The sequence below is a fragment of the Talpa europaea genome (assembly GCF_964194135.1).
Source record: "Talpa europaea genome assembly, chromosome: 7".
NCBI lineage: Eukaryota > Metazoa > Chordata > Mammalia > Eulipotyphla > Talpidae > Talpa > Talpa europaea.
The window spans coordinates 7,394,887-7,415,376 of record NC_140074.1 but is presented as its reverse complement, the minus strand read 5'-3'; the positions used below and the strand labels follow the sequence as shown (position 1 = coordinate 7,415,376).

At 40.7% G+C, this 20,490-nt stretch overlaps 1 protein-coding gene across 1 annotated transcript in view; it reads right to left on the bottom strand.

Moving 5' to 3' along the window:
* NR6A1 (nuclear receptor subfamily 6 group A member 1) overlaps window positions 1–20,490 on the bottom strand; it is a gene marked incomplete at its 3' end in the record, with an annotated part of 170,347 nt that overhangs the window by 30,069 nt on the left and 119,788 nt on the right. Inside the window, 1 exon segment of the mRNA XM_084236128.1 lies at window positions 305–547. Coding sequence (XP_084092254.1) covers window positions 305–547 — 243 coding nt within the window.

Genomic DNA, 20,490 nt, shown 5'->3' with positions numbered 1-20,490 from the left:
GAAGATCAAGAAAGAAGTAGAGGCTATTAAGCCCAGTTAGAAGCTATTAATTGGGGTTTTGCCACATGGAGCCTGTGCTTTCAATATCACAGAATCCTTCATGTTTCACCGATCTTTCCACCTAATCTGGAAGATCCCTATAGGCCAAGAACTGTGCCAGATTCAATTTTGGGTTCTGAGTACATAGTACAAGGTCTGGCATTTTGCACAGGCTTGGGAAATGCGCAACTCGAAAGCTTAATAGCTGACATGAGAAGTGAAGAGATGGTAAAGGATGGATAGTAGGGCCACAAGCATCACTTACCCTTACGGTTCATCCCCATCTGGAGGCATTTGAGCAGGCGGCAATACTGGCACCTGTTCCTCTGCTTCCGAGACATGACACAGTTCTTATCACGACTGCACCGATAAACCCGCTTGTTGCAAATGCTTCGCTTGAAAAACCCTTTGCACCCCTCACAGGAGATGATTCCATAGTGCAAGCCTGTAGCACGGTCCCCACAAATGAGACAGGTTCGTTGTTCAGCCCGATCATCTGGAACAGAAACTGAACATAGTTAAGTTAGAACACAGTGGAAATAATGGCTTTAAGCCTGCAGTTCTATAACAAGCAATCCTGCTCTGGGTAAATCATCACCCTCTCTGGGCCAACTGACATTTACAGGGTAACCTTTGGAGACCTCATCCTAGGAACAGATACCTGCATTTATCTGCAGATACCACAAGCATAGTTTATCTTAAAAAACAAAGAAAGGAAAAAGAGAACTCATGATTCTCCCCCTAGGTTTCAACATCACTTGGCCTGGCATCCAAGTCAGAAATCTAGGAGATATCATTGATTCCTCCCCCGCCCTTACTTCCCTTAATCACAGCCTATCACCTCTACCCTGTAGGAAGGCGTTAAGGATTAATGATCATGTATACAAGCATCAAGCACATGACATACGTCGAATAAATGATAATTATAATTGTTAACAAGTGAAGAAGCTTTAACCATGCCTGGCTAAACCAAAAACCCAGTCATATAACAGATCGTTTACATCTCTGGTTTCCTGCCTCGAGCAACTATTCTATACCAGGACTCTTCTAAAGCAAGGATACAACAGTGAATAAAAGTCCCTGAGGAAGCGTACATTCTAGGAGAACATCTACTAAGGAGAACATGTACTATGTGTCCAGACCCTGTGCTAGGTATTGGGAGTTCAGAAATAAATCATCATAATCCCCACAGTCAAGGAAATCACTGCTTAGCTACAAAGAGGTTAAGGAGGAAAATCAGGCTGGAATATATAGCTTTCCATGTCTTCCCTTGAATTCTACTTATTCAGAAGCAAGCATATGCCAATGAACAAGAATGTGACAAAAAGCACCTTGGTCAATTGTGACATTAGGCCTTCCTAGCAGAGGCAAGAAACCTCCAGGAAAGGCTTTGATTAGAGGCCAAGGTAGAAAACCTCACTTGAACTTCGTGCCTGAGTAACAGGCAAAGTATAATGATTAAGAACACATCCCTTAGAATTTGATGCTTATCTGAATCCCATTTCTGACATTAGCAGAGTGAATTTGAGCAAATCAAGTTATTTCATCTCTCAAGTATAGCTTCTCTCCTCTGTAAAATGGGAATTATAACTGTACCATATACCTGAATAAAGTACTCAGCACAGTGCTTGAGCTACAATAGATATTTAATAAATAATAGCTACTATTTCATCATCGTTATCCTAACCGGTCCATATTTAATGTGATAGTGGCATTCCTGGAAAGTGTCTGAAGTAATGTAAACTGAAATTGATGTAAAAGGAGGGGCACGGTGGTGTATACAGGAGGGATGCACTGAAGGAAGACGACTTGCATTTAAGGACCTTTTATTAAATGCTGAGATCTATCTTTATTATCCCCATTTGTAGTAGGTCGAAAAATGACCACCCAAAGAAATCAGGTCCTAATCTCTGTACTCTTACCTTATTATGGGGAAAGCGTCTTTAAAGATACGATCAAATTAAAGATCTTGAGTTAAGGAGATTATTCTGGTTTTCAAGGGTGGGCTCAATTTGCAATCACACATCTTTAAGAAAGAGGCAATGGAAGATTTGCCATGGACAAAAGAGGAAAACACGTACACACATACAAAATGTGTGTCAAAGGTTGGCACAAGGAACTCTTTCCCTAGCACCTGTAGAGGAAATGCAACTCTACTGACATCTTCATTTCAGCCCAGTGATTAGGATTTTGGGCTTTCAGCTTAAGAACTGTAAGAAAATAAATTTCTGATGTTTTAAGTAATCCAGTTGGTGGTAATTTTTTTTTTATTTATTTTATTTATTTATTTTTTTTAATTTTCTAGAGGCATGTCTTATTTATTTATCTATTTGTTTGTTTGTTTGTTTGGTTTATACATGCACTGGGTACAGTCAGAAGCCGGGAGGGTGAGAGAATTCACCAGAGCCAGAGCGGGGAGCAGAGCAGGCAGAAGGACCGAAGTACACTGCTGAGGGGAGCAGCGGGCGGCAGGAGAGGTCTGCACGCCATGTGGGACCCTCCTCCGGTGGCTGGGGAGCAGCCGGGGATCGAACCGGCGCCGCAGAGGCCGCGGGCAGCTTCGCAACCCAGCGCTCAACCGCTGCGCCACCTGGGAGGCCCTGGTGGTAATTTTTTTTAACAGCAGCACAGGAAATTAAATCGTTTTCCCAGAGGAGAAAAAGATACATTAAGTGTCCTGCCCAAAGTCACAAGGCAAATAGCAGTTAAAGAAGGTAAGTAGGTATGATACCACATATCAAGGGAAAGAGAGAAAGATATGGAAAGAGGAATTGCATAGGTTCTCGAGGACTTTATAATTCCTAGATATAAGTCTTTCTAAGGTTTGGATGCTAATTGCCAAACTGTGGCAAATTGATGATCCAATGTTTAATCTTCTTTTACTTTTCTTACACCAACTTAAGTTAGTGTCTATAATTTGCAACTAAAAGAAATTTGGCTAAGGTATCCTATAAAAATAGCTCCGGTACCATAAGTATTCCTTTTCTTTTCCTTTAAAAGATGCAAAGGAAGCTCAAGGTAAACAGAACAAAATTAAAATAGAAAATGAAAAAACTAAACCAGGAAAGGCCAAACAGGAAAAACGGATGGCATAACAGCAGTATTTATTGTGTCTGGGATAAACACAATACTGGGCTTTAGCAGCTGTCAGGGAATCATGACAAACTATAGAAGAATCTAAATTTTCTTATTTTTAATAAAAACCTTTAATATTCTATTACATATATATAAGTTGAACTCTACTAGAAATTAAAAATCATTGTCGTCAGTATCTACAAGAATAGCATTTGCTCTTCACTGACAGGATTTCACTGAGCACTACACCACAACTAGGCACTGACTGTGCTGTGTTTACACTGTCACACAATTCACGTAATCCCATAGGTGGGTACTGCTATCACCATTTTGCAAAATATAGACCCAAAAAAGTAATTTGTCCATTAGGAAGTGGCTGACCCTAATCTGACAATATCAGAACTAGAGTTCATAACCTCTTCATGAAGCATTTTGTACACCTGGGTCCAGAGCAAAGGACCTTTTGAACAATCAGATACAGACCCATGAGAATATGCTCACGTCTTGTAACACTGCTTGTTCTTTTCAGGATAAAAGACCAGAGGGGCATGTTTCTCCACCAATGGGAACAATAAAAGTCTTGATTTCCTTCCAGTACTGTGACTGCTTCTGTAGCCAAAGCTATTCTTATTGCCATGCTCTGTTTCTACAAACAGCATTGGCCTATGCCATAGACCAGGAGTTAACTCAGAAGATTGATTCCTGAGGTACAAAAGAAAAACCCTCCTGATCAATCTTGTAGCCTTTGAAGGAAATATTTGGCTAATTTCTCTCACAGCATGTGGGAAAAGATCATGGTAACAGGAGAAGCTATTGTTAACGGAGTACTTGGGTGCCAGGCTCCACGCCAAGCACTTCACAAATATTATAGTGTTGAATCATCACAACAAACCTAAATGAGGTGTCCTTATTTTACAGATGAGGAAATTGAAGCTCATGAGGTATTACTTTCCAACAGTTACCAGCTTACAGCAAAAAAGGTAGCTAGGGCTGGAACACCTCAAATCTATGTAACTAGAGATTACATTCTATGGCCACAGAAAGGCAAATCTTCCATTCTATTTGTGGGTAAGTGAGGTTCTTTCCCTTTGTAAATGAATAAATTAAAGCAAAATGCACCCAAGAGGGCCTGGTCAGAAGTCAGATAAAGATTTCTGTACCTCCTGTTCTTATAAAAAACTCTAAGGAGGGCCTCCCTGGTGGCACAGAGGTTGAGCGCTGGGTTGCGAAGCTGCCAACGACCTCTGCAGCGCCGGTTCGATCCCCGGCTGCTCCCCGGCCACCTGAGGAGGGTCCCACATGGCGCGCAGACCTCTCCTGCCGCCCGCTGCTCCCCTCAGCAGTGTGTGCTTCGGTCTTTCTGCCTGCTCTGCTCCCCGCTCTGGCTCTGGTGAATTCTCACCCCCTCCAGCGCTTCTGACTGTACCCAGTGCATGTATAAACAAAACAAACAAACAAACAAATAAATAAAAACATGCCTCTATTAAAAAAAAAAAACTCTAAGGATACTGTAAGCATGCTTGCCTTTATGATTTAATTTGTGCTAGGCTAGGCTAGAACAAGGTTCTTACCTTACTGATACAGCAAAGAACATTCAGTTAAGTGCCAAGTGGGTACTAACTTATTTGTTCATCATAGTAACTAAGAGGTATTATTACCCCCATATTAGAAAACCTGGGATCTTGCCATGTAGGGTCTTGAATAGACAGACCTTTACTGAAAGCATGAATTCCCTCTACGATATTCTAAGACAAGGAGCTGCCCCATACTCTACTTGTACCTCCCTACATTAACTCAATAAAGTACATCATTCCACTCATTCCATTCAATACAGATTTTTTTTAAGATTCATTCATTCATTCATTCATTCATTCATTCATTTATACAAGCACTGGGTACAGTCAGAAGCGTGGGAGGGTGAGAGAATTCACCAGAGCCAGAGCCGGGAGCAGAGCAGGCAGAAGGACTGAAGTACACTGCTGAGGGGAGCAGCGGGCGGCAGGAGAGGTCTGCGCGCCATGCGGGACCCTCTTCCGGTGGCCGGGGAGCAGCCGGGGATCGAACCTGCGCTGCAGAGGCTGCGGGCAGCTTCGCAACTCAGCGCTCTACCACTGCGCCACAGGGGAGGCCCCCATTTAATACAGTTTTAATGGTCCAAAAGTTTTCCTTTACACTGAGGCATACCTGAAGGTTTACCTTGAAACTTTCCCCATCGATCATAAATTATGTACTCATGGGCAAAAAACTGTACAATTTAACCTTGTTCATATGCCAACCATTCAGAGATTTAAAGATACATGAGGTTGGGCCTCCCCGGTGGCGCAGCGGTTGAGCACTGGGTTGCAAAGCTGCCGGCGACCTCTGCGGCGCCGGTTCGATCCCCGGCTGCTCCCCGGCCACCAGAGGAGGGTCCCACATGGCGCGCAGACCTCTCCTGCCGCCCGCTGCTCCCCTCAGCAGTGTACTTTGGTCCTTCTGCCTGCTCTGCTCCCCGCTCTGGCTCTGGTGAATTCTCTCACCCTCCTGTGCTTCTGACCCAATGCATGTATAAACAAAACAAACGAACAAACAAACAAATAAATAAAAACATGCCTCTATTAAAAAAAAAAAAAGATACATGAGGTTGCCAAATATGAATTTTTCTCCTACCATTTCTCATTCATTTCTTTTTTTTAAAGATTTTTATTTATTTTGTGTTCAAGAACTGGGGTGTGTGGGAGGGTGAGAGGATTTACCAGAGAGAGTGGCTAACAGAACAGGTAGATCTACTGAAATACACTGCTGAGGTGAGCAGCGGGCAAGATAGGAGAGGTCTGCTGCGCCATGTGGGTCAGCTCCCTGTCCGGGGAATCTAACTAATGCCGCAGTGGCTGGATAGCTTGACAGCACTGAGATTTTAACGGGAGGCCCCCATTTCTCATAATGAATCAAATAGTATCAAAATTTCTCTTAAAGTTTCCAGAAATGAACAGGTTTGTTTCTCTCTCTCTCTCTTTTTTTTTTTAAAGATTTATTTATTTATGCATACCAGAGCTGGGGTATAGGCCAGAGATGCAGCGGGTAAGAGGATTCACCAGAGACAGAGTGGGGAACAGAACAGGCAGACTGACTGAAACACACTGCTGAGGGGAGCAGCGGGCGAGACAGGAGAGGTCAGCCACAGTGTGGGTTGCTCCCTGGCCGGCAGGGGATAGAATTAGTGCTGCAGAGGCTGCGGATTGCTTCATAGTGCAGTGCTAAACAGCTTGCGCCACCAGGGAGGACCAGGTTTGTTTCTCTTAACACAATTTTAGACTTAATCAGTTTTGCCTTAAATATTTCTGCACCTATCAACACCAGCTAATGACATGTAATACTTTATAATTACTGATGCTATAAAAATGCCATCAGACATTCTACAGTTGGAAAACTGAAGCTTAAAGGGGTAAAGAAACTTAATTTTTGGGCCTCCTCTGGTGGCGCAGCAGTTGACTGCTGGGCTGCAAAGCTGCGCACAGCCTCTGCAGCGCCGCTTCGATCCCTGGCCACAGGCGAGGGTCCTGCATGGTGCGACAGACCTCTCCTGCTGCGCCCACTGCTCCTCTCAGCAGTGTATTTCATCAGTCTGTTCTGTTCCCCGCTCTGGCTCTGGTGAATTCTCTCACCCTCCTGCGCTTCTGACTGCATCCAATGCTTGTATAAATAAATAAATAAATAAATCTTTAAAAAAAAAAAAAAAGGAAGGAAGGAAAGAAAGAAAGAAACTTAATTTTGGGGCCTCCCTGGTGGCGCAGGCGGTTTAGTGCTGCACTGTGAGGCTGTCTGCGGCGTCTGCAGCGCGGGTTAGATCCCCACTGGCCGGCAAGAATCCCACATGGCACAGCAGACCTCTCCTGCCTCGCCTGCTTCTCCCCTCAGCAGTGTACTTCATTAGTCTGCCTGTTCTGTTCCCTGCTCTGTCTCTGGTGAATCTTCTCACCCTCCCGCGCATTTGGCATGTACCCCAGTTCTTGTATAAATAAATCAATCTTTAAAAAAAAAAAACTTAATTTTGGTTACTCAATCAGGAATGGAGCTGGAATCAGAATTCTAAACTCCATTCTCTCTCTACACTTACTTCAACATCTGGTTCACAGACATCTAAAACCTGAAGTGTCTATCACATGTGCCATTAACTGACAGACTTCTTATTCCATTCTTGGGAAGGTAAATGTTAAACCCAAGGCTAGGATATTTCCATTTGCCCTTGATCAATTCTATTTTTATAAAACAATAAATTATGTATGTCATTCTAGTCTATTGAAATCTTGGGGGATCTGGCCCTTCCACTCAGTATATTAGTTATTTCCCAGCTCATTCACCATGTATGGTCAGTATTATTTTCATTCTCATCCTTAAGACAGAATCCTTAAACAGGGCCTCCCTGGTGGCACAAGAGGTTAAGCTCTGCACTATGAAATCCGCAGCCACTGCAGCACAAGTTCGATCCTGAGCTGGCCAGGGAGCTACCCACATGGCACAGCAGATCTCTCCTGTTACGCCTATTGCTCCCCTCAGAAGTGTATTTCAGTTAGTCAGTCTGCCTGCCTATTCTGTTCCCCACTCTGTCTCTGGTGAATCCTCTCTCACACCTCCCGCATCTCTGGCTGGCGCCCCATCTCCTGTATGCATAAATAAATAAATCTTTTTAAAAAAAAAACTTTATTTACACACACACAAAAAAAAAAAAAGAATCCTTAACCAGAATGTGACCTTGGGGAAGATATTGGAGAACCCTTTCTCCAATCTGATTTAACCATTAGCATTCTGGAAACAGTTGTTCAACTAGTTTTGTTTCTTAATTAGACCAGATATTCCAGTCTGGCCTGTATTTCTCTAACTTAAGCATAAGAATATCACCAACAACTGTGTCATATGCCTCACTAAAAGTCCAGATTCATTAAATCTATAGCTTTCTCTGACTAGTGAGTTTAACACAAAGGAAATATTCACAACCATTCCTAATCCAGTGTTCTTCATCTTCTAATTCAATGTTCTACTCTGTATTATTCTGCCTAAAATATAATGGGAAGAAAACCAGTCAAATAAGTACCTTGAAGTGGGGACTATGATTCACAGTAACTATAGTGCTCATAAGTCAGTAAGAGACAAAGGAGTAGATGAAAAGCTGAGAGCTTGAAAAATGATAGGCATTTAAAACTCTGAGCAAGGAAGTTTGCTATCTACAAAAATTGCAATGAGTAAAAAAATAGTGTTGTTAGAGAGAAGACTTACAAGAATCAGGGCTCCTGAGAGAAATGGTTGATTCCAGGTTTGAGGCAGAGTATACAGGATGTGTCTTAATGTGCTACCCAAGACTAACAATGGGGTCATGTCAAAAAGATACAGGAAGCTGTATAAAAAGTCCCCTCTGGTCTAAAATGAAGCAATCTATGTATCAAAAAAGAATAATGATGGCAATTAAATGATGGGATCAAAACACTTCAAATAGAAAAACCAATGCATTCATAATATTAAAAAGAAAACCCTCATGAGTTACCACTAGAGGTTGCTAGGACACCAACTCATTATTCTGAAAATTGATGAATAATGAATAAAAAGGAAAAAATAAAGTAAAAACTACTGGAATCTTTCTCTCCTCCCCCATGCAAAAGAAAAGAAAGCGGAGAGCTTTAAACTTTCAATGAGAAGACAGTTATTAGGTGAACAGATATCTATGTTGGGTAGCCTGGTAGTCCAGGGAATAGGTTTGGGTAGGGAGGTGAAGAGTTGATCTTGGGCCTCCATGGCAAGGCCTCAACTTGGGGAAGGGAGGGAAGGAGACAAGAATCAGTGTTATAAGTCTCTGGAGCAAAGGCAACAGAACATGGAGATTATGGATTTGAATCAGAGAATAAAAATCTGAACAGATTTAAATACACAGACATGTACATTATTGTAGATATCCATTCTAGCACCCCCACTGCCAAAAAGGTGCCCTTAAAACAACCCTACCATGTGTGAAACAATTTTCAGAGTCAGTGCTGGAGTCTCTCTGCATTCATCACTAAAATGAGTCACAAATTAAGAAGCTTCAACAATGCATATACACATTATCTGACACATTACACTAACATGACTGTACTAATGTCATCAGAAAAAAGGGGCTCTGCTTCCCTGAGTCACTGGATCAATATTTTCATAAAAGTAGCACTCTTCTCCCCTGCCCCAAGACTCCCTAAACATACATCATCGTGAGTGTCTCTTCCTTTGGTAATACCAGGAGCTGGTTAAAATAAAGAACTTAACTCAGTACAAATATTTTCCAATATATGACATCTGATGTACTCTCCATATGAAAGTCAGTCTATGGTGGACAGTTTTTCTCTCGTATCAGACTGGTAACCAACCGCATAGCAAGTGTTCCAGTGTACACCGATTCCAAAAGGCATGTGAGGATGACAGCAGAGGTGCTGAAGGAGAAGTAATGTCTACATACTCAAAAAGAACCTGGGATCTCCTAACAGTAGAACGTGACAGTTTAAGTACCATTTTAATATAGAATACAGTTAAAACAATGACATGGTTGGATGATATGCAAGGACAGGCACATTATCTCTCCCCCACCCTGCTCTCATTAAATAAGAAGTGAAGATGGTATAATTTCTTGTCAGCAGCAATGAACAACTAGCTCACAGCAAACATAAGGCACATGAGAATATTCACGTACATGTAAGTACATTCTCAGTGGTCAAGACTTCAAGACTAGCACCAGTGGGTACAAGTCTTTTTTCTACACAGACTCATATCATATGCACATGTTTAGGGATTAAATGACCACTAGAATGGTGTTTACTTTTTTCTTTTACTGTAGAGCAGTTACTAATAATCTGCAATTAAATACATCTATGATTAAACGTATCAGACATTTAGTAAGTTATCAGCTCCGTGAAAAGTAACATCAGGTTGCTGTAGCCATCATGCTGAGGGCACATGCTGAGAAAGGTCATGAAAGGAGAATTTGCCAACAACGGAACAGAGAAATGAGGTTTAGAGTCTCTCTTGCCAATTGCAAGTCAGGATTCTAATTTTACTATGTTAAGAAAAATATTTGAGTATTCTACTTTGCAACCATACAAAGAGCAAAAGCATTTCAAGAAATGCCCAGTAAGCATAATTAAAAAAAAAAAAAGTGCAAACAAACCCCATCGCCAGTTTTGAATAGTGCTTTGGCAATCAAATGCTTCTCTTCTCCTCCCAAATACCCTCAAAAACTTTGTCTTCAATGATGAATAATCTCTTCATCAATATTAATGGTTTCTTTTCCCTTTGCAGGTTCAGGTAGGGAATAATGTCTGGTTCACCTGTTCTTACAGCTTAGAACATAATAAATGTTCGCTATATAAATTATATATTTAAACTTACAAGATCAGAAAAATAAGCCTTTGCTACAAACTCCCCACCTGCAGAAGATGGGAGACTTGAAGACTCCAGAGTTAAGTAGGGCTATGATTAGGATGTGAGTATCCCCACTTCACCATTTCATGGTAAGGCTTCTGAGAAGGAGCTATTAAAGCTTGGCCACAGGAATTGTTTGGGCAGCTATTTACCAAAACAAATGAAGGATAACCTGACTATTTTTCCTTTCCTAGGACTCAACCTCCAGCTCATACTTACAGCGCGCCCCCCCCCCCATTCTACCAATCACAGAACTATAGGGAACTCTTAACGGAAAAGCCACAAATTTTGCAGGGACCCACTTACTACTATGTTCACTAGCCCTGGAACAGAGTATTAATTAGCACACTGAATGTTGTAGGAGAAAGCTCAGCAGCTAGTCTCATGGGTTGTACAGCGTTTTCAAGGCTAGATTGTTCCCTATTCGGTGGAGGCATTCCCAGTAGTCTTTTCTACTAGGAATATAAACAGCACCTGATACAGGTTCATCCCAGAATCCTCTCCTTCCTGATCTTCCTAAATCTGCTACTTTTTTTTTTTTAAAAAAGATTTATTTATTTATGCATACAAGAGCTGGGGTACAGGCCAGAGGTGCGGTGGTGAGGGGATTCACCAGAGACAGAGTGGGGAACAAAACAGGCAGTAAATCCTACTCTTTAACACTCTTAGATTTCAAGGTATGTTAGCCATGTGCTGGCTAGACAGAGGTTTTCTTATTTAATTCCTGCAGCCATCCTGTGAGATGGGTGTTACTGCCCCCTGCTGTACATATAAGGAAACTGAGGCTCACAGGGGTCAAGTGACTTGGCCAAGTGAACAGTCAGGCCACCGAGGTTCTTTCCCCAGCACCAGGAACCCTGTAGCAAAGCAAGGGATGCAGTCAAGTTTTTATGAGCCATCTGGGCAGCAGGAAGGAGCCTTTCCATAGTGGCCAAGGGAAGCCTTGGAAGCAGCAGCAGGTTTTGGTTTTGCTGGTTTTGTTTTAATGGCTAAAAATCCTATAGAAATACTGATTGGCCCCATGGACAACCCACTGAGGCTCCCCGGCCATTTGACTCCTGACCTTCCATGCTTCTCATCCTAATTAATGCAAGGTCCTTGGATCGCAGTGTGAGCATCAAGACCCTCATAGAGTTAGCAATGACCTTTACATCTATCAGGCTTTTCAAAATATGTAAAACAGCTGTGCATCAGGAAAGCCCCCACACTCTCAACCTTGAAATACGAGTAGATGTGTTTTTCCTAATTATAGTGTTTTTACCAAGTATTTAGGACATGACTTTTTACTTACAAAAAGTATTTTAGGAGCAATCTGTTTTTCAATTGCCAAGTAAACCACTGAGGCATGCAAATGATTTTAACAAATACTGTTTTTTTTTTTTTTTTTTTTTTGCTTAAAAAGAAACCCCAGTAAAGGGGGGGGGTACAGAGAAAAGAGAATGATCTGAAAAAATTTAGGGGGGAGGGCGAGTGTTTGGCTTCCATACTGGTGCCTCTGATACCCTTTTGTTCTCTCACCTCATTGTATTAAGGATGCTAAATCAAACATGATTGCAGCGATGTTAGTGTGTGAAAATGACAAAAGCAATGGGCTAAAATCCCAACCTCATCTTGAACCCTGAAGACTTTTATGGCTTTTCCTTCCCTAGGCCCTCCCCCTAAAGCACATTAAAGAGCACATTGTTCAAAAGGGTCATGGTAGGTTTCATACCCCATTTTAATACAATGTAAATGGTAACTGACCTTCTAAATTCAGTTAGTAATACTTTTAATTTCTGTGGAAAATGCCCAACAGACGAATTGGTCCCTTGGTTTAAATATGAATGCAGAATTATATCAGAGAGGCAAAAACAATGGTCTCACAAAGGCACTGTTTGTGATGGTTATATTAGATTTTCTTTTTATATATCACTTTCCACAGAAAGGGATACAGGTTAGAAAAGGGTTAAATATGCAAATGCTCTTGTGAAGTGTCTAAGTACTCTCTTGAGCCTCAAACCTGCCCAGATGAATATGTCAGATCTCAAGAAGATAAAATAAACTTGGGGCTCATTTCAAATGCAGGTCCTCCCCCCACCCCTTATTCCAGTTGTATATTCCAAGTTACATTATGAACCATTAGTTGGCTTTTGCATCTAGTCCTGGAAGATTTCAAACGGGGAGAAGGATATTAGAGGCTCTTTATGATTCCATTTTCCACAGTTGTGACCATCAGTTGTCACCAATTCTTTGGGGGTTTAGTGAAAGAGGAGACAATGAGTCCATTACTCTTTCCAACTACCACAAAGAATTTGCATCATAAAAGTACCTACTGAATTACTGTCTTGGTCCTCTGGCAAAGAGTACAGTAAAACAGGAATGCTACAGTTGGGCTTGGAAAACAGGAATTCAACAATGAAAATCTGGGCTGGAGTAAAAGAACAACAAACTTGGTAGTATTTTTTAAATCAGAATTTTATTTCCAGAATTGATCACTTATCGCTTCTCGGCCTTTTGGCTAAGATCAAGTGCAGAACTGCTCACTTTCCGAAATTCAGGCATCTCTAACACTCATATGTACATTTAATGCACATAATATGCATTAAGATGTGGTACGATATCACACCTTATGTGCATTTTTTAAAGACCTATGACTTTTGTAGCTTTCTTGGCTACAAGCTGCTTTAAACAATCTCAAAATAATATACTAAGAGCATCTGTTTAGTTCAGTTGAAGTTTCAAGAGCCAATACCAGCTGTTGGGGGAGGGATTTCACACATGTGTTACTTGAATCTTAAGCAAATTTTGGTTTTTTCATGCCTCCCACACCAATAGAGTAAAGCAAACGTTAGAAAAGAAACAAAGGAGGAAAGAAAGAGTAAAGAAAGAAAGATTACTCAATGCTTTGATGCATGTGACCAAAAGCAAAATGATCACCCTCTCCAATTCAATACAGTATTAGCATGAGGACAAAAGACATTTAAAAATCAATTTGGAGTTATTTCTAGTAGGTCAGCCTGATCCTATCAAGTAGAGGAATGAGAATATTCCCAAAATTAAAAGGGCACTCCTAAACATTTTCCCCCTTAAGCAGCAATCTAATTTTCATAGGGAATTCATCTGCGGTATTGTTTTGGTCTTAGGTGTCTGTCCTGCCAGGCAGGGGCCATGCACAAGGGCTGCATCTATCTTGAAGTGTGCACAATGGCCTCTCTTGCGGCGTTCTCTCTGTTATTGATCCTTACAGATGCTCCAAGGCCCTTCCCCCACCTTTCTCCAAATCCCAACCCCCCATTCTGAAAGATAGCTTAAGAAATAAGACTTCCTGCCTAGCGACTGGCAGGGCTGAAAGACCAGATTGTATGACTCCACAGATCAGGCCTGCCACAGTGAAAGCTTGAATAGAGTTAACCCTCTGTGAACTAAAACAAAACATTTGTATGCCCAGCTGTGACAAAGGTTAATTTAAATGGACAAGGGCCCAATATCCAAAGCTAGGCAATGCATTTTTTACAGTAGCATTTTTACTAATCACTTTCATAAGCAGTTTGATTTTGCTTTTTAGGTTTCCAAACACCTACTTCAGTGGGGATGATTCATTTTGCCTTACTAAAATTTTGTAATGAAGACTCCGGTAAAAAATTTTAAATTCATTTCCTTGTTTGTTTTGAAAGTTCTTGCTTTATACTGTATGTTATTTTCTGCTAACTAGTTAAAAATTCAGTTTCAATAATTAAAGAAAAACTGAAGAACTTTCTGTTCAAACTTTTTTTTTCTGTCAGAACAGGAGGACAGCATATCACTAAGAGATTCAAGTTGACGGAAAAAATTCTACTCTTTCAGCGCTCTCCCTTCCAAACTCTTGTAACCACTGCCCCGGTATCTCTAGCTTGCCCTACCCCTAAACTTCTATTTTAATGGGTCCAGAGCAAGTCTCCTTACACTATTCCTTTTCTGGAAAAGGTAGTATATCCAGACAAATTTAACAAAGAATTTCTGTGCAAACTGGAGGAAGGAGAGGAAGCAAGATGAAAATAACAGGTCTTCCATGTAATTGATAATTTTTATAAATGATGTTTCCATTAATTTATAATAAAAACCAAAGAGGTGATTCTGGTTTATAAGGTGCTGCTAAGAACATATACGTGAGTATTACCGTAAAGTGTTACTATGGGAAAAAATGTTATTGTGGGGGGAGGGGGCTATTTCCCTAGTCGGTTCATCCTCAGAGTGAGAATGAAACAGCAAAAGGGCTGAGGAAGCTTTTCCAGGACTGGGTTAATGCCATTCCTAGAAATTTACCAGCTGCCTCAAAGAATCGGAAGCTCTTCTGGCTATCCCTAAGCAATGTTTAAGTAGAAGAAACCAAACTCTTGGCAAACTCTTAGAGTCCACAAAAACCTTGCAAACAAATAGAGCAAATCATTAACACATATTCATCACCTAGCTGTTTCGTTAAGATTTACAGGTCTTTTCTGGCACAAATAATAAAGTTGTGAAGCACGGGGGCTTCTCGCCCAAGTGGGAGCTTATGTCCAAATACATGAATTGAAATGCCAACCGGTTCCTTTTTATGAAAAAGTGAGGGAGGAAGAGAGGGGTGAGGGAGAATTTAGCAAGTTTTAAATACCACCCATTTGGAAAGAAATTAGCAGTGGCTTAGTCTTAGACTCAAAAACGTAAAGTATATAAGCTCTTCCAAAAGGAAGAAGCTGCTTTATCAATGGTCTCATGACCCCCTACTATCTATAATTAACAGTACTAAATAAGGCTTTAGCAGATGGTAAACTGGATTAAGGAATTAAATCTGTCAAGAGGCAACGTAAATAGAACAATTTTTTGAATGTAAACTTTACCTAAAGGCTGTGATAAGAAATGAAATTTAAGATACTTTTCAAGTCACTACTAAATTTAAATTCATATTTTCTTTCTAGTTTTCTGCTTTCTCTTAAAAACACCAACCACAACAATCAATTCACTACACTTTTCCCTCATTTTTCTCATCCAAAATATTTAGTCAGTTGCTAGGTACTGAAAACTGATTGAACTTAATAGAATAGCAAAGCTAAGACACAGAAAAGGAGTGGACTACGTCTCCTCTCTAAAGGCTATTTGCTCTAAACCGCGAAAGAAAATTTCTAAACCAGTTCCCTTACCTTCCCATGTCTCCATTTCATGCTTCTCGGAGTCTGTTGAGAAGTTCTATTGCAGCCATGAAGAAACAGAGATTATAGGACAAGCCCAGCTTGATGATCACCCTTCCGACACTTGGCCAATTTCTCTCTCTTAGCTGGTCTACGACAGTCATCCTCACAGGTCAGTTTACAAGCCAGTCATGTGATTACAAAGTTCAGGCGCTAAGGTCACAACGTGTATGGAGTTCGTTTATTACCAAAGGTTATCTGAGTGGAACTGATAGACATTTTCTTCAGTTAACACCACCACCTAGCATGTCTCTCAAAAAACTATTTGGAAACATTAAATGGGGAATATTCCTCCAGTCTTCTTTAAACCGAGATCCCAAAATTAAAAGGCAGCATTTTACAAGGACTTAGTTTTCGTTTAATTTAAAGGGGTCCTAGTGCGCGGTTGGTTTTCTCCCCTTCTTCCTTTTAAGAATTGTTCTATACTTATCCTTCTACCCTCTAGATAATAAAATTTAGAGTTAACACCTTTGGTATGAAGAGAGGCAAAACAAAAAATCCTGTGTTATGCATATGTTAGGGGGGTAGGAACGGGAGCCCCTGCTTTTTGTCATTATAATAAACAATGACAAGGCAAATTCTTCTGAGAAAATTAAAACTTGGAGCTCAGAGTTATTTGCGGGGTTTACTTTAACTCTGGTGTTTAATTTCCATGCTCTGGTTTATATACACTGATTTGAAAGAATGTGGAAAAAGGAAACGAGGTATGCAAAATGTTTTTAGAAAGCTAAGGTTAGAATTTTCATCCCCCACTCCAGTCAAAAGATTATATCTTTAAGCTTCTTGCTTCATTCCTCTACAACTTCTAACATCTTAAGCAATCCCTTATACCGCTCTGATTTGTGAGCCAACCCAGGAACACACAGCAGAGTGCATCAGACTGGGTATTCATATATCGGCTCAAACCTTGCCACTGAGATACAGAGGCAAATCTGAGTAATATGCTAATGACACATGATGTCAAACATTCAGCCATCCTTTAGGATATCAGAACACAAGGCAAGTTCCACTGAGGTGGGATGGTCAAAGAGAGACTAATTCCTGGGATAAATGCTTTTTAACTGTGCAAAGTGTTTCATCCTATGAAATCTCCTGTTCTCTCTAGCCTAGTCTTGGGAGTAAATTAGAGGCAAGGAACATTTACAACAGTATTCTAGGGGGAAAAAAAAGAGAGAGATCCCTTTTGAGGTGGGAGTAGAATCTGTCACTTGGCAGTCATATAGTTGAATGGCAAATATTACTACTATTGCTAAAGGGCTTTTCCAACCAATAGAACACTTTAGGATCATCTTACAAGTTAAGGCCTCAAGAGAAAGTGACCAGTGATTCAGAGGAAGAGAAAAGGCTATAATTTGCCTAAAAGTAAATGTTTTGCCTCTGACATCACATACCTCACTCCAACACAAATACATTAACCAGCTTTCCCACCTCTACTCCCACTCATACAAGAGATTAATATTTTCTTCTACATCCCTGTGGAACTTAATGTAGCTCTTATAATTTTACTAAAATTACTATAAAAAGAATGAGGGGGGAGAGAAAACTGAGTAAGGGGAAAATCCACCAGCAAAAAGTCACTACTAAATTTAAATTTCAGTTGGTAATACTCAATCAAAAGTGCTTCTTTGAAGCATACAGGTTTATTTGAACTCAACACCTGCCCACAACAGAGAATACAGAGCAAAACACTCTGCTTACTGCACTAACTTTTAGAGGAAGAAAGAAATGAAGACTTATTACTTCAGCTACTAGTTTCAAGACTGAAGCAGAGTCCTTGGTTCTTAAGGATAGATCTTAGTAATAATCCTTGATGTACCCATAAACCTGAGAACAATTAACACAGTTTAAAAATGTGTAAGTCTTATCTTTGGATGTAAGTCATATTTCTTCAGCATCCTCAGTCCCACAGGTCTTTTGAGAGCCCTTTAATAGATGCTACTGGTAGGAAGGGGAGAGTATGAACATGCACATCACTGACCTTGTGAATACAAAGACAAACTTTAAATCTTTTTCTTTAAAAGATTTATTTATTTATTTATACAAGAACCAGGGTACAGTCAGAAGTGCAGGAGGGTGAGAGGATTCACCAGAGCCAGAACGAGGAACAGTACAGGCAGACCGATGAAATACACTGCTGAGGGGAGCAGCGGGCACGGCAGGAGAGGTCTGCCGAGCCATGTGGGACCCTCACCAGCGGCCAGGGATCAAACGGGTGCTGCAGAGGCTGCGGGCAGCTTCGCAGCCCAGCGCTCAACCACTGCGCCACCAGGGGAGGCCCGACAAACTTTAAATCTTAATTAGCGTTCCCAGTTATTATTAAAAACAACTGTAGAGAAGAAAAATCATTTTAAAGGATTAGAAGGATTTTTGGAATTTCAGTGGGAATAAGAAAATAGAAAATTAAAAACCAGGAATACTTGCCACTTGCTAGTATTTGTAATGTATAAAAAGTAGATGAAATTCCACATCCAGTCAACATCCTACACATTTGCATACCTGCATCTAATAGAATTCAAGGGTTGAGTGTAAATTATGAGAGGCAAAGCCTTCCTTAACTATGCAAGAGAATGATTCCATTTTCATTTCAAGAATGGGGAAACTAAGGACAATTTTAGGAAGAGGTAGGGCCTCCCCGGTGGCGCAGCGGTTGAGCGCTGGGTTGCGAAGCTGCCCGCAGCCTCTGCAGCGCTGGTTCGATCCCCGGCTGCTCCCTGGCCACTGGAGGAAGGTCCCGCATGGCGCGCAGACCTCTCCTGCCGCCCGCTGCTCCCCTCAGCAGTGTTCTTCGGTCCTTCTGCCTGCTCTGCTCCCCGCTCTGGCTCTGGTGAATTCTCTCACCCTCTCGCGCTTCTGACTGTACCCAGTGCTTGTATAAATATAAATAAACAAATAAATAAAAAATATTAAAAAAAAATTTTAGGAAGAGGTAGGAGTTATCACTCAATTGAAAAGAAAACCAAATATAATAGTCCCTCATTTCTTATATTAAACCATGTCTTGGACAGGAAAAAAAACAAAAACAAAAACAAAGTCTCTTTTAAGATATTACTATTCACATCATTTTCCAGTTGTTATTTCAATTGCAGCTTTCAAAGATGACTGCAGATTTTGAAATTGAAGAGGTACATCAAAATGTAACGTTTAATCCTTCAATGTATAACGAAAGATAACAATCCTGGTGGTCACATAAGCACTGGAATCATTTCAGCCTTATTTCTTTTTAAGAAGTTTCAATGATCGCCTAATGCAAAGTGATAACCATATGACCATTCTGATGGAAAGGCACTTATGTTAGGAAACCCCTACTCATTTTAGAAAACCAGAAATATGCAGAGAATGCTTTAAATTCCTTCTCAATGCTGCAAACCACAAAACAACAACAACAAAAAACAAGTACCCAAGATCGCTGGTTCTCATCTGTGAGATCCTTGGTACAGACATTCCCTATAGCAAGGGAAGAGTTTACTTCAACTAAAAAGAAATAATGGTCAAAATCAAACAAAGTCTATGTTAGTTGAGACTAACAGCAAACTTCTTCAGTACAGAAAAGAATAAAAACACTTAGATATGACTTCCAGTCTTGCCTTCAGTTCAGCAAAAAACAGAAACAAAAACCAAAAAACTCAGAGTTGGAAATTAGAAATATTCCAGCAGTTGGTTTTTTCTCTATGAACCTAAGTTGAATATCTCCTATTAGCAAGGCACTAGGCTGAGGTCACAGAAATGATTATTGTATGATCCTTGCCCTTGAGGTGCATACCATCTGCTGACCTCTCCAGATTCATTTTGCACCACCCCACACTAACTCCCTTGTAATACAAACACACTAAGCAGATAAATAAGAATATGACGTTATGAGTGCTGTAAGAGAAGTTGGCACTAAGTGCTAAGGAACCACAGATGAAGCAACAATTCATTAGATTGGAATGGAGAGGACATTACATTTGAGCTGAACCTCGAAGTGCCACAGTTAGACAGGCAGAAAAGGTATTTCAGTACCTGAAGGAATACATAGAACTGGGGAGATCTCAAAAGACGTTTTAGTGCTTATGCTAGAGAGTTAGGACTTAATTCCATGTGCAGAAGAAATGGTTGGCAATGGAAGAAAATGCTACAAGATATGAGTTAAGTTTTCTATGTATCAGCCAAATGCAATGTATGCATCTTATTTGGATTCTGATTTGAACAAATCAACCAAAACAGTTTCTGAGACAATCAAGGACATTGAAATATAGGTAAGGTACTCAATCTCCCACCTACAAATTGATGACCTGGGAAAAGTTGACCCTCTCTACGGCCCTCCCTCTGCTTACAATCTCCATTTCACCCGTCAAAAGATTTTTATGTGACTCTTTAAAATATCACCATCAAGAACAAATTAATATGAATAAATCAATTCCTTTTGAATGCAAAGAAAGAGAACCAAGTATATAGTACATGAACATCCATACATCTGCCTGACCTAGGGGTGGGGGGAAGTCAGAAGATACAAGAGGATTCTGCCTACAAGCTCAGTTCTGTGCAAGAAAGGACTCTGGACAAAAGCCTACAAGATAAAACCTCCAGTAACTGTGGCATGACCTCACTGTGCCCGGTTGATAGGTCCCAGGCACCTATAGTATAAAGGTCCATACTCCCAAGGCCCTTGACAATCCAGCCGCTGGTTGATCTCTTCACTCCCCATAAGCATCCATCGCTCTAATCTTATCAACCCACCTGTATGAAAGTATGCTAAACTATTCTGTTTGCCGGGAATAATTCTTCTCTCACCACTTCT